Genomic DNA, 12,939 nt, shown 5'->3' with positions numbered 1-12,939 from the left:
CTACTTACACAAAAAGAAGTTAGTGGTGAAGATCTTCTTGTCCTCTTCTTGTATTACGTTGTTTGGTAGGATACCATGTGTCACCCGTGCTGGTCCTTTCTTGTAATAGATAACGATTGATTCATACCCACAGCCACGCAGATATGTTAGCTGAAAAGCAAATAATATTTAAACAATAACACTATCTGGGAAAATGCAACAAAATAAATGTTTGAAGCATAGCTGGGCATGTGCAATAGAACCCATAATAGAATCACAATACCAGAAATAAATATCTTTGATATCCCCAGAGTCAAAGTTATTCTGTGTAAATACTCTATGCAAATAAAGGGACCTTGTCTATGGAACTAACTTGCTAACAAATTTAAAAACTGTCCAACTTCTGCCATTTTAAAAAATAAAACCAAAAAGTACCTAAATTTTTTCTTGATAGTTTCCTAACTAGTGTATTAAACTCGCACTGTATCTTATGAAATCCAATGCCAGAATATATGTGCCTAAACCATACAACTTTTCCATTGTAATCATTGCTATCACCTTATATCATGATTGTTATATTGAATGCATATCTTACTATATTATACCTTGAAATATTCCTCAAATTATGCTACAATTTATATGTTGATAACCCTCAAATTTTACTTTAATGTACATAGTAATCTTTGTGATACTTTCTTACAATGTACCAGCCAATTTTTTCCATTTAAGCTTTAAATTGCCTATTTAAAATTATCTGTTAGATTAAGGACCTGCCCAAAACACTATGTGTGCTAGTGGCTTTACAAGAATGTAAAAACATCAATTCTATGTACTCTCATAATCCCAGTGTGCTATCTTGTATATAAATAAATAAACAAATAGTATGTAAGTACTGTACAGCATTATTCATGTTGATTCTATACCTTATCAAGCAAGTTCAGCATAAGAAGAATACAAATGAATACAACAGATGTAGACAAACTTCAATACCTGATTTTCAATCCTTCGTAGAACCCGGCTTGCTGTATTTCGTTCTAAAGCCTTCTTGCCTTTAAGTAGAAAACGGGCTTCCTCTTCTTTCTTCATTAATTCTCTACTGTTTCGGAAGTCACACTGGCAGAACTTGCAAACATTGCTTCGGGCATGCACACATTGTTTGCAGTTTGTGCATCTCCTCAAGAATTTTCCCTGAAGACCTGAAGGAAATAGTTTCTAATAAAATACTTATATTCAAATGACCTATGCTGCAAAAATTATAAGTTAAATTGTTGTTAAAATGTACTACAGTAATTAAATATATTATTTAAATTATGAAATAATCTACATTAACACTAGTGAGAGCAATGTTAAAAATTTTAGGACTGCATCTGGAAATAACTTTAATTTTGGATGTGATTAACCATGCTGTAACTCGTATAACAAAACTGAGAGGAGTTGAATCCAACAGCCTGATTGACCAGGCTGTTAATTTCAAGCGAATACTATATTATTGGAAGAAAAAAAAATTATATATATATATATATATATATATATATATATATATATATATATATATATATATATATATATATATATATATATATATATATATATATATATATATATATATATATATATATATATATATGTCGTACCTAATAGCCAGAACGCACTTCTCAGCCTACTATGCAAGGCCCGATTTGCCTAATACGCCAAGTTTTCATGAACTAATTGTTTTTCGACGACCTAACCTACCTAACCTAACCTAACCTAACTTTTTCGGCTACCTAACCTAACCTAACCTATAAAGATAGGCTAGGTTAGGTTAGGTAGGGTTGGTTAGGTTCTGTCATATATCTACGTTAATTTTAACTCCAATAAAAAAAAAATGACCTCATACATAATGAAGTGGGTAGCTTTATCATTTCATAAGAAAAAAATTAGAGAAAATATATTAATTCAGGAAAACTTGGCTCATTAGGCAAATCGGGCCTTGCATAGTAGGCTGAGAAGTGCGTTCTGGCTACTAGGTACGACATATATATATATATATATATATATATATATATATATATATATATATATATATAATCAATATTGTAACTTTTTTTGTGTAATGACGTTTTCAAATAAAGTTAGATAAATATACACACATACCAAAAGAATAAGGGTGGTAGGAGAAGAAAATATGAAAGTGTTCAGTGAGGATCCACAAGGTCTTCTCTGAGTACTCTTTATTTTCTTCTCCGAGGCTATGGGTCCCTACACTTGCACCAGAGGTGGTACCCCTCATATATATATATATATATATATATATATATATATATATATATATATATATATATATATATATATATATGTCGTACCTAGTAGCCCGAACGCACTTCTCAGCCTACTATGCAAGGCCCGATTTGCCTAATAAGCCAAGTTTTTATGAATTAATTGTTTTTCGACTACCTAACCTACCTAAGCTAACCTAACCTAACTTTTTCGGCTACCTAACCTAACCTAACCTATAAATATAGGTTAGGTAGGGTTGGTTAGGTTCGGCCATATATCTACGTTAATTTTAACTCCAATAAAAAAAATTGACCTCATACATAATGAAATGGGTAGCTTTATCATTTCATCAGAAAACAAATTAGAGAAAATATACTGTCAGGAAAACTTGGCTTATTATGCAAATCGGGCCTTGCATAGTAAGCCGAGTACGACGTTCTGGCTACTAGGTACAACATATATATATATATATATATATATATATACATACATACATACATACATACATACATACATACATACATACATACATACATACACACATACATATATATATATATATATATATATGACAGTGTCAGATTCAGTTTACTACAGTTTAGTAATTTCTTACCATTTGATGTACTAGGTAGATCCATGTTTGGTGAAGTTTTATAGCTGGAGCTGGAAGATCCTGTCGAGATGACTTCTTCAAAGAGAATAGCTTCAACACACATTGTGTCTTGAGTCTACTAGTACTTGGCCTACAGTTACCAGATCTGATTTACAGAAACTAGTGAACTATGGAGATAAGATTGTTAATAATATACTTTTTTTGAGATTCATATGACTTGCAGCTTAAAAACCAACCTTATTTTAAAATAGTACACTAAAGTACATAGCAAATTGCGAAATTCGTAGTTTTTTAACTACTTTAAAGCTAAATTCTCAAGCTTTGAAAATAAGCACAATTTGCTATTTTAAGCGGAATCTGGCAACTCTGATTTAGCATGTAAACATTGACTTGCATTCACAATGTAGTTATTTATTTTTCAACAATTTAAAACGAGTTATGAAAATACACACATTGGTACATTATTGCAAAGGCACTATACTATATATATATATATATATATATATAAATTGTTGCAAGTCGAGCAACAAATATTTTACATTGAACAACAAATGAGATTGGAAAAGCAGTATTGCCAAAATAGACCCCAGACACACCCTGTGGGTAGTAATGGACCCCCATACCGACCCTATGAGGGGTAGTGGACCCCATAATAACACTATGGGCGATAGTGGACACTATACAAACACTATGGGCGGTAGTTGACTTCATAGAGACCCTGTGGGCGGTAAGGGACCCCCTATCGACCCTGTGGGCGGCAGTGGACCCCCTATCGATCCTGTGGGCGGCAGTGGACCCCCTACCGACCCTGTGGGCGGCAGTGGACCCCTACCGAACGTGTGGGCGGCAGTGGACCCCCTACCGACCCTGTGGGCGGCAGTGGACCCCCTATCGATCCTGTGGGCGGTAGTGGACCCCCCCCATATCGACCCTGTGGGCGGCAGTGGACCCCCTATCGATCCTGTGGGCGGCAGTGGACCCCCTACCGACCCAGTGGGTGGCAGTGGACCCCCTGCCGACCCTGTGGGCGGTAGTGGACCCCTACCGACCCTGTGGACGGTAGTTGACTTCATAGCGACCCAGTGGGCGGTAGTGGACCCCATACCGACCCTGTGGGTGGCGGTGGACTCCATACCGACTCTGTGGGCGGCAGTGAACCCTATATACTAATCCTGTGGGCGATACTGTACCCTATAGTCATCCTGTGGGGGCAATGGATGCCATACATATCCAGTGGGTGTTATTGTACCCCATACTTATTCTGTGGGTGGTTGGAGCCCCATACCCATCCTGTGGGTTATAGTGGACCCCATACTCATCCTGTGGGTGGTATTGGACCCCATACCTATCCTGTGGGTGGTTGTGAGCCCATACCCATCCTGTCGGTGGTAGTGGACGCAATACACATCCAGTGGATGGTATTGGATCCCATACCCTTCCTGTGGGTGGAAGTGATCCCCATACCATTCCTGTGGGTGGATGTGACCCCCATACTCATCCTGCGGGTGTTATTGGACCCCTTACCCACCTAACAGGTGGTAGTGGACCCTATACTAATCCTATAGTTTCCAATAATCCACACCATACCATCCTGTTTGCAGTAGTTTACCCTATATACATTCCAACATAACATCGTTTTCTGTTAGCGTTCCTACAAAACATTCTTTAAAGATTTCTAAAGCACAAACTATAGTATATAATATTGATTGGTGAAGCACTTATTCTATGTAATAATTTATTGTGCTTATTATAATTTACTAAGAACAACTAATATTTCTCAAAACAAAACTACGAGCCTTCAATAGGATGTAGCTGATCTGTAATATTATAAGAGCATGGACAATAGTAGGTGAATTTCACAACCCATGTGGGACCTGAAAACTACAATTTTCGTTATAATTGAACCAATCACGACTATTCAGCTATCTACGTTGATGGACGAGTACTGTGAGACGTAAATTGGTACGTGAGGAAGAGTTTGAGCCTTGGTAAAAAAGTTAACTGGGAATATATCACATATGTACTAAATCACATTCCACATATTGACTTTAAGCACTAGTCATATATGTACTGTCTTGTGTGAGAACGGGTTGAGCACCCACACGTGTGAGCGAGCACCCACAGGTGTGAGCGAGCACCCACAGGTGTGAGCGAGCACCTACAGGTGTGAGAGAGCACCCACAGGTGTGAGCGAGCACCCACAGGTGTGAGCGAGCACCCACAGGTGTGAGCGAGCACCCACAGGTGTGAGCGAGAACCCACTGGTCTAAGCGAGCACCCACAGGTGTGAATAAGCACCCACAGGTCTGAGGGAGCACCCACAGGTGTGAACGAGCACCCACAGGTGTGAGCGAGCACCCACAGGTGTGATCGAGCACCCACAGGTGTGAGCGAGCACCCAGAGGTGTGAGCGAGCACCCACAGGTGTGAGCGAGCACCCACAGGTGTGAGCGAGCACCCACAGGTGTGATCGAGCACCCACAGGCGTGAGCGAGCACCCACAGGTGAGAGCGAGCACCCACAGGTGTGAGCGAGAACCCACTGGTTTGAGCGAGCACCCACAGGTGTGAGCGAGAACCCACTGGTTTGAGCGAGCACCCACAGGTGTGAATAAGCACCCAAAGTTCTGAGCGAGCACCCACAGGTCTGAGCGAGCACCCACAGGTGTGAGCGAGCACCCACAGTGTTGAACAAGCACCCACAGGTCTGAGCGAGCACCCACAGGTCTGACCACGCACCCACAGGTGTGAGCGAGCACCCACAGGTGTGAACAAGCACCCACAGGTGTGAGCGAGCACCCACAGGTGTGAGCGAGCACCCAATGGTGTGAGCGAGCACCCACAGGTGTGAGCGAGCACCCACAGGTGTGAGCGAACACCTACAGGTGTGAGCGTGCACCCACAGGTGTGAGCGAGCACCCACAGGTGTGAGCGAGCACACACAGGTGTGAGCGAGCACTCACAGGTTTGAACGAGCACCCACAGGTGTGAATAAGCACTCACAGGTCTGAGCGAGCACCCACAGGTGTGAACGAGCACCCACAGTTGTGAGCGAGCACCAACAGGTGTGAGCGAGCAACCACAGATGTGAGCGAGCACCCACAGGTGTGAGCGAGCACCCACAGGTGTGAGCGAGCACCCACTGGTCTGAGCGAGCACCCACAGGTGTGAATAAGCACCCACAGGTCTGAGCGAGCACCCACAGGCCTGAGCGAGCTCCCACAGGACTGAGCGAGCACCCACAGGTGTGAGCGAGCACCCACACGTGTGAGCGAGCACCAACAGGTGTGAGCGAGCACCCACAGGTGTGAGCGAGCACCCACAGGTCTGAGCGAGCACCCATAGGTGTGAGCGAGCACCCACAGGTGTGAGCGAGCACCCACAGGTGTGAGCGAGCACCCACAGGTGTGAGCGAGCACCCACAGGTGTGAACGAGCACCCACAGGTCTGAGCGAGTACCCACAGGTGTGAGCGAGCACCCACAGGTCTGAGCGAGCACCCACAGGTGTGAATAAGCACCCACAGGTCTGAGCGAGCACCCACAGGCCTGAGCGAGCTCCCACAGGTCTGAGCGAGCACCCACAGGTATTAGCGAGCACCCACAGGTGTGAGCGATCACCCACAGGTGTGGTCGAGCACCCACAGATGTTTGCGAGCACCCACAGGTGTGAGCGAGCTCCCACAGATGTGAGCTAGCACCCACAGGTGTGAGCGAGTACCCACAGGTGTGATCGAGCACCCACAGGTGTGAGCGAGCACCCACAGGTGTGAGCGAGCACCCACACGTGTGAGCGAGCACCCACAGGTGTGAGCGAGCACCCACAGGTGTGAGCGAGCACCTACAGGTGTGAGAGAGCACCCACAGGTGTGAGCGAGCACCCACAGGTGTGAGCGAGCACCCACAGGTGTGAGCGAGCACCCACAGGTGTGAGCGAGAACCCACTGGTCTAAGCGAGCACCCACAGGTGTGAATAAGCACCCACAGGTCTGAGCGAGCACCCACAGGTGTGAACGAGCACCCACAGGTGTGAGCGAGCACCCACAGGTGTGATCGAGCACCCACAGGTGTGAGCGAGCACCCAGAGGTGTGAGCGAGCACCCAGAGGTGTGAGCGAGCACCCACAGGTGTGAGCGAGCACCCACAGGTGTGATCGAGCACCCACAGGCGTGAGCGAGCACCCACAGGTGAGAGCGAGCACCCACAGGTGTGAGCGAGAACCCACTGGTTTGAGCGAGCACCCACAGGTGTGAGCGAGAACCCACTGGTTTGAGCGAGCACCCACAGGTGTGAATAAGCACCCAAAGTTCTGAGCGAGCACCCACAGGTCTGAGCGAGCACCCACAGGTGTGAGCGAGCACCCACAGTGTTGAACAAGCACCCACAGGTCTGAGCGAGCACCCACAGGTCTGACCACGCACCCACAGGTGTGAGCGAGCACCCACAGGTGTGAACAAGCACCCACAGGTGTGAGCGAGCACCCACAGGTGTGAGCGAGCACCCAATGGTGTGAGCGAGCACCCACAGGTGTGAGCGAGCACCCACAGGTGTGAGCGAACACCTACAGGTGTGAGCGTGCACCCACAGGTGTGAGCGAGCACCCACAGGTGTGAGCGAGCACACACAGGTGTGAGCGAGCACTCACAGGTTTGAACGAGCACCCACAGGTGTGAATAAGCACTCACAGGTCTGAGCGAGCACCCACAGGTGTGAACGAGCACCCACAGTTGTGAGCGAGCACCAACAGGTGTGAGCGAGCAACCACAGATGTGAGCGAGCACCCACAGGTGTGAGCGAGCACCCACAGGTGTGAGCGAGCACCCACTGGTCTGAGCGAGCACCCACAGGTGTGAATAAGCACCCACAGGTCTGAGCGAGCACCCACAGGCCTGAGCGAGCTCCCACAGGACTGAGCGAGCACCCACAGGTGTGAGCGAGCACCCACACGTGTGAGCGAGCACCAACAGGTGTGAGCGAGCACCCACAGGTGTGAGCGAGCACCCACTGGTCTGAGCGAGCACCCATAGGTGTGAGCGAGCACCCACAGGTGTGAGCGAGCACCCACAGGTGTGAGCGAGCACCCACAGGTGTGAGCGAGCACCCACAGGTGTGAGCGAGCACCCACAGGTCTGAGCGAGTACCCACAGGTGTGAGCGAGCACCCACAGGTCTGAGCGAGCACCCACAGGTGTGAATAAGCACCCACAGGTCTGAGCGAGCACCCACAGGCCTGAGCGAGCTCCCACAGGTCTGAGCGAGCACCCACAGGTATTAGCGAGCACCCACAGGTGTGAGCGATCACCCACAGGTGTGGTCGAGCACCCACAGATGTTTGCGAGCACCCACAGGTGTGAGCGAGCTCCCACAGATGTGAGCGAGCACCCACAGGTGTGAGCGAGTACCCACAGGTGTGATCGAGCACCCACAGGTGTGAGCGAGCACCCACAGGTGTGAGCGGGCACCAACAGGTGTGATTGAGCACCCACAGGTGTGAGCGAGCACCCACAGGTGTGAGCGAGCACCCACAGGTGTGAGCGAGCACCCACACGTGTGAGCGAGCACCCACCGGTGTGAGCGAGCAACCACAGGTGTGAGCGAGCACCTACAGGTGTGAGAGAGCACCCACAGGTGTGAGCGAGCACCCACAGGTGTGAGCGAGCACCCACAGGTGTGAGCGAGCACCCACAGGTGTGAGCGAGCACCCACAGGTGTGAGCGAGAACCCACTGGTCTGAGCGAGCACCCACAGGTGTGAATAAGCACCCACAGGTCTGAGCGAGCACCCACAGGTGTGAACGAGCACCCACAGGTGTGAGCGAGCACCCACAGGTGTGATCGAGCACCCACAGGTGTGAGCGAGCACCCACAGGTGTGAGCGAGCACCCACAGGTGTGAGTGAGCACCCACAGGTGTGATTGAGCACCCACAGGCGTGAGCGAGCACCCACAGGTGTGAGCGAGCACCCACAGGTGTGAGCGAGAACCCACTGGTTTGAGCGAGCACCCACAGGTGTGAATAAACACCTAAAGTTCTGAGCGAGCACCCACAGGTCTGAGCGAGCACCCACAGGTCTGAGCGAGCACCCACAGTTGTGAACAAGCACCCACAGGTCTCAGCGAGCACCCACAGGTCTGACCACGCACCCACAGGTGTGAGCGAGCTCCCACAGGTGTGAGCGAGCACCAACTGGTCTGAGCGAGCACCCACAGGTGTGAATAAGCACCCACAGGTCTGAGCGAACACCTACAGGTGTGAGCGAGCACCCACAGGTGTGAGCGAGCACCCACAGGTATGAGCGAACACCGACAGGTGTGAGCGAGCACCCACAGGTGTGAGCCAGCACCCACAGGTGTGAGCGAGCACCCACAGGTGTGAGCGAGCACTCACAGGTCTGAACGAGCACCCACAGGTGTGAGCTGGCAACCACAGGTGTGAGCGGGCACCCACAGGTCTGAGCGGGCACCCACAGGTCTGAGCGGGCACCCACAGGTCTGTGCGAGCACCCACAGGTGTGCGCGAGCACCCACAGGTGTGAGCGAGCACCCACAGGTGTGAGCGAGCACCCACAGGTGTGAATAAGCACCCACAGTTGTGAGCGAGCACCCACAGGTGTGAGCGAGCACCCACTGGTCTGAGCGAGCACCCACAGGTGTAAATAAGCACCCACAGGTCTGAGCGAGCACCCACAGGCCTGAGCGAGCTCCCACAGGTCTGAGCGAGCACCCACAGGTGTGAGCGAGCACCCACAGGTGTGAGCGAGCACCCACAGGTGTGAACAAGCACCCACATGTGTGAACAAGCACCCACAGGTCTGAGCGTGCACCCACAGGTCTGAGCGGGCACCCAAAGGTGTGAGCGAGCACCCACAGGTGTGAGCGAGCACCCACAGGTGTGAGCGAGCACCCACAGGTGTGAATAAGCACCTAAAGTTCTGAGCGAGCACCCACAGGTCTGAACGAGCACCCACAGGTGTGAGTGAGCACCCATAGGTATGAGCGAGCACCCACAGGTGTGAGCGAGCACCCACAAGTGTGAGCGTGCACCCACAGGTGTGAGCGAGCACCCACAGGTGTGAGCGAGCACCCGCAGGTGTGAGCGAGCACCCACAGATGTGAGAGAGCACCCAATGGTGTGAGCGAGAACCCAATGGTGTGAGCGAGCACCCACAGGTCTGCGCGGACACCCACAGGTGTGTGCGAGCACCCACATGTCTGAGCGGGCACCCACAGGTGTCAATAAGCACCCATAGGTGTGATCCAGCACCCACAGGTGTGAGCGAGCACCCACAGGTGTGAGCGAGCACCCACACGTGTGAGCGAGAACCTTCTGGTCTGAGCGAGCACCCACAGGTGTGAATAAGCACCCAAAGTTCTGATTGAGCACCCACAGGTCTGATCGAGCACCCACAGGTGTGATCGAGCACCCACAGGTGTGAGCGAGCACCCACAGGTGTGAGTGATCACCCACAGGTGTGAGCGAGCACCCACAGATGTTTGCGAGCACCCACAGGTGTGAGCGAGCTCCCACAGGTGTGAGCGAGCACCCACAGGAGTGAGCGAGCACCCACAGGTGTGAGCGAGCACCCACAGGTGTGAGCGAGCACCCACAGGTGTGAGCGAGCATCCACAGGTGTGAGCGAGAACCCACTGGTTTGAGCGAGCACCCACAGGTGTGAATAAGCACCCAAAGTTCTGAGCGAGCACCTACAGGTCTGAGCGAGCACCCACAGGTCTGACCACGCACCCACAGGTGTGAGCGAGCACCCACAGGTGTGAACAAGCACCCACAGGTGTGAGCGAGCACCCACAGGTGTGAGTGAGCACCCAATGGTGTGAGCGAGCACCCACAGGTGTGAGCGAGCACCCACAGGTGAGAATAAGCACCTAAAGTTCTGAGCGAGCACCCACAGGTCTGAACGAGCACCCACAGGTGTGAGTGAGCACCCACAGGTGTGAGCGAGCACCCACAGGTGTAAGCGAGCACCTACAGGTGTGATAGAGAACCCACAGGTGTGAGCGAGCACCCACAGGTGTGAGCGAGCACCCACAGGTGTGAGCGAGCACCCACAGGTGTGAGCGAGAACGCACTGGTCTGAGCGAGCACCCACAGGTGTGAATAAGCACCCACAGGTCTGAGCGAGCACCCACAGGTGTGAACGAGCAAACACAGGTATGAGCGAGCACCCACAGGTGTGAGCGAGACACCACAGGTGTGAGCGGGCTCCCACAGGGGTGAGCGAGCACCCACAGGTGTAAGCGATCACCCACAGTTGTGAGCGAGCACCAACAGGTGTGAGCGAGCACCAACAGATGTGAGCGAGCACCCACAGGTGTGAGCGAGCACGCACTGGTCTGAGCGAGCACCCACAGGTGTGAATAAGCACCCACAGGTCTGAGCGAGCACCCACAGGCCTGAGCGAGCTCCCACAGGTCTGAGCGAGCACCCACAGGTGTGAGCGAGCACCCACAGGTGTGAGCGAGCACCAACAGGTGTGAGCGAGCACCCACAGGTGTGAGCGAGCACCCACAGGTCTGAGCGAGCACCCATAGGTGTGAGCGAGCAACCACAGGTGTGAGCGAGCACCCACAGGTGTGAGCGAGCACCCACAGGTGTGAGCGAGCACCCACAGGTGTGAGCGAGCACCCACAGATGTGAGCGAGCACCCAATGGTGTGAGCGAGCACCCAATGGTGTGAGCGAGCACCCACAGGTGTGAGCGGGCACCCACAGGTGTGAGCGAGCACCCACAGGTGTGAGCGAGCACCCACAGGTGTGAGCGAACACCCACAGGTGTGAGCGAGCACCCACAGGTGTGAATAAGCACCCACAGGTGTGAGCGAGCACCCACAGGTGTGAGCGAGCACCCACAGGTCTGAGCAAATACCCACAGGTGTGAGCGAGCACCCACAGGTCTGAGCGAGCACCCACAGGTGTGAATAAGCACCCACAGGTCTGAGCGAGCACCCACAGGCCTGTGCGAGCTCCCACAGGTCTGAGCGAGCACCCACAGGTGTGAGCGAGCACCCACAGGTGTGAGAAGAGTACCCACAGGTGTGAACAAGCACCCACATGTGTGAACAAGCACCCACAGTTCTGAGCGTGCACCCACAGGTGTGAGCGGGCACCCACAGGTGTGAGCGAGCACCCACAGGTGTGAGCGAGCACCCACAGGTGTGAGCGAGCACCCACAGGTGTGAGCGAGCACCCACAGGTGTGAATAAGCACCTAAAGTTCTGAGCGAGCACCCACAGGTCTGAACGAGCACCCACAGGTGTGAGCGAGCACCCACCGGTGTGAGCGAGCACCCACAGGTGTGAGCGAGCACCCATAGGTGTGAGCGAGCACCTACAGGTGTCCGCGAGCACCCACAGGTCTGAGCGAGCACCCACAGGTGTCAATAAGCACCCACAGGTGTGAGCGGGCACCCACAGGTGTGATCGAGCTCCCACAGGTGTGAGCGAGCACCCACAGATGTGAGCGAGCACCCACAGGTGTGAGCGAGCACCAACAGGTGCGATTGAGCACCCACAGGTGTGAGCGAGCACCCACAGGTGTGAGCGAGCACCCACAGGTGTGAGCGAGCACCCACACGTGTGAGCAGGCACCCATAGGTGTGAGCGAGCACCCACAGGTGTGAGCGAGCACCTACATGTGTGAGAGAGTACCCACAGGTGTGAGCGAGCACCCACAGGTGTGAGCGAGCACCCACAGGTGTGAGCGAGAACCCACTGGTCTTAGCGAGCACCCACAGGTGTGAATAAGCACCCACAGGTCTGAGCGACCACCCACAGGTGTGAACGAGCACCCACAGGTGTGAGCGAGCACCCACAGGTGTGATCGAGCACCCACAGGTGTGAGCGAGCACCCAGAGGTGTGAGCGAGCACCCACAGGTGTGAGCGAGCACCCACAGGTGTGAGCGAGCACCAACAGGTGTGATTGAGCACCCACAGGCGTGAGCGAGCACCCACAGGTGTGAGCGAGCACCCACAGGTGTGAGTGAGAACCCACTGGTTTGAGCGAGCACCCACAGGTGTGAATAAGCACCCAAAGTTCTGAGCGAGCACCCACAGGTCTGAGCGAGCACCCACAGGTG

The 12,939-nt window shown here is 51.9% G+C and overlaps 1 protein-coding gene across 1 annotated transcript; it reads right to left on the bottom strand.

The window, feature by feature from the left end:
* Positions 1-3,005, bottom strand: LOC138363103 (uncharacterized). Its single transcript, XM_069322090.1, has 3 exons — positions 2,852-3,005; positions 970-1,175; positions 1-150 (listed from the first exon to the last, which is right to left on the bottom strand). Exons 1-3 carry the CDS (start codon positions 2,952-2,954, stop codon positions 1-3), a joined length of 459 nt encoding a protein of 152 aa, XP_069178191.1. The 5' UTR covers positions 2,955-3,005.
* Positions 3,006-12,939: the final 9,934 nt, after the last annotated feature.

This window comes from Procambarus clarkii, chromosome 10 (genome assembly GCF_040958095.1).
Source record: "Procambarus clarkii isolate CNS0578487 chromosome 10, FALCON_Pclarkii_2.0, whole genome shotgun sequence".
Taxonomy (NCBI): Eukaryota; Metazoa; Arthropoda; class Malacostraca; order Decapoda; family Cambaridae; genus Procambarus; species Procambarus clarkii.
Note: the sequence above shows the minus strand (reverse complement) of the source record. Positions and strands in the feature narration are given on the sequence as shown.

Excerpts from the sequence above, each read along its gene's own strand:
- LOC138363103 (XM_069322090.1), bottom strand. The coding sequence starts at position 2,954 with ATGTGTGTTGAAGCTATTCTCTTTGAAGAAGTCATCTCGACAGGATCT. Across the intron at positions 1,176-2,851 it reads TCTACCTAGTACATCAAATG|GTCTTCAGGGAAAATTCTTG; the intron begins GTAAGAAATTAC and ends TATTTCCTTCAG. Across the intron at positions 151-969 it reads TACGAAGGATTGAAAATCAG|CTAACATATCTGCGTGGCTG; the intron begins GTATTGAAGTTT and ends TTTGCTTTTCAG.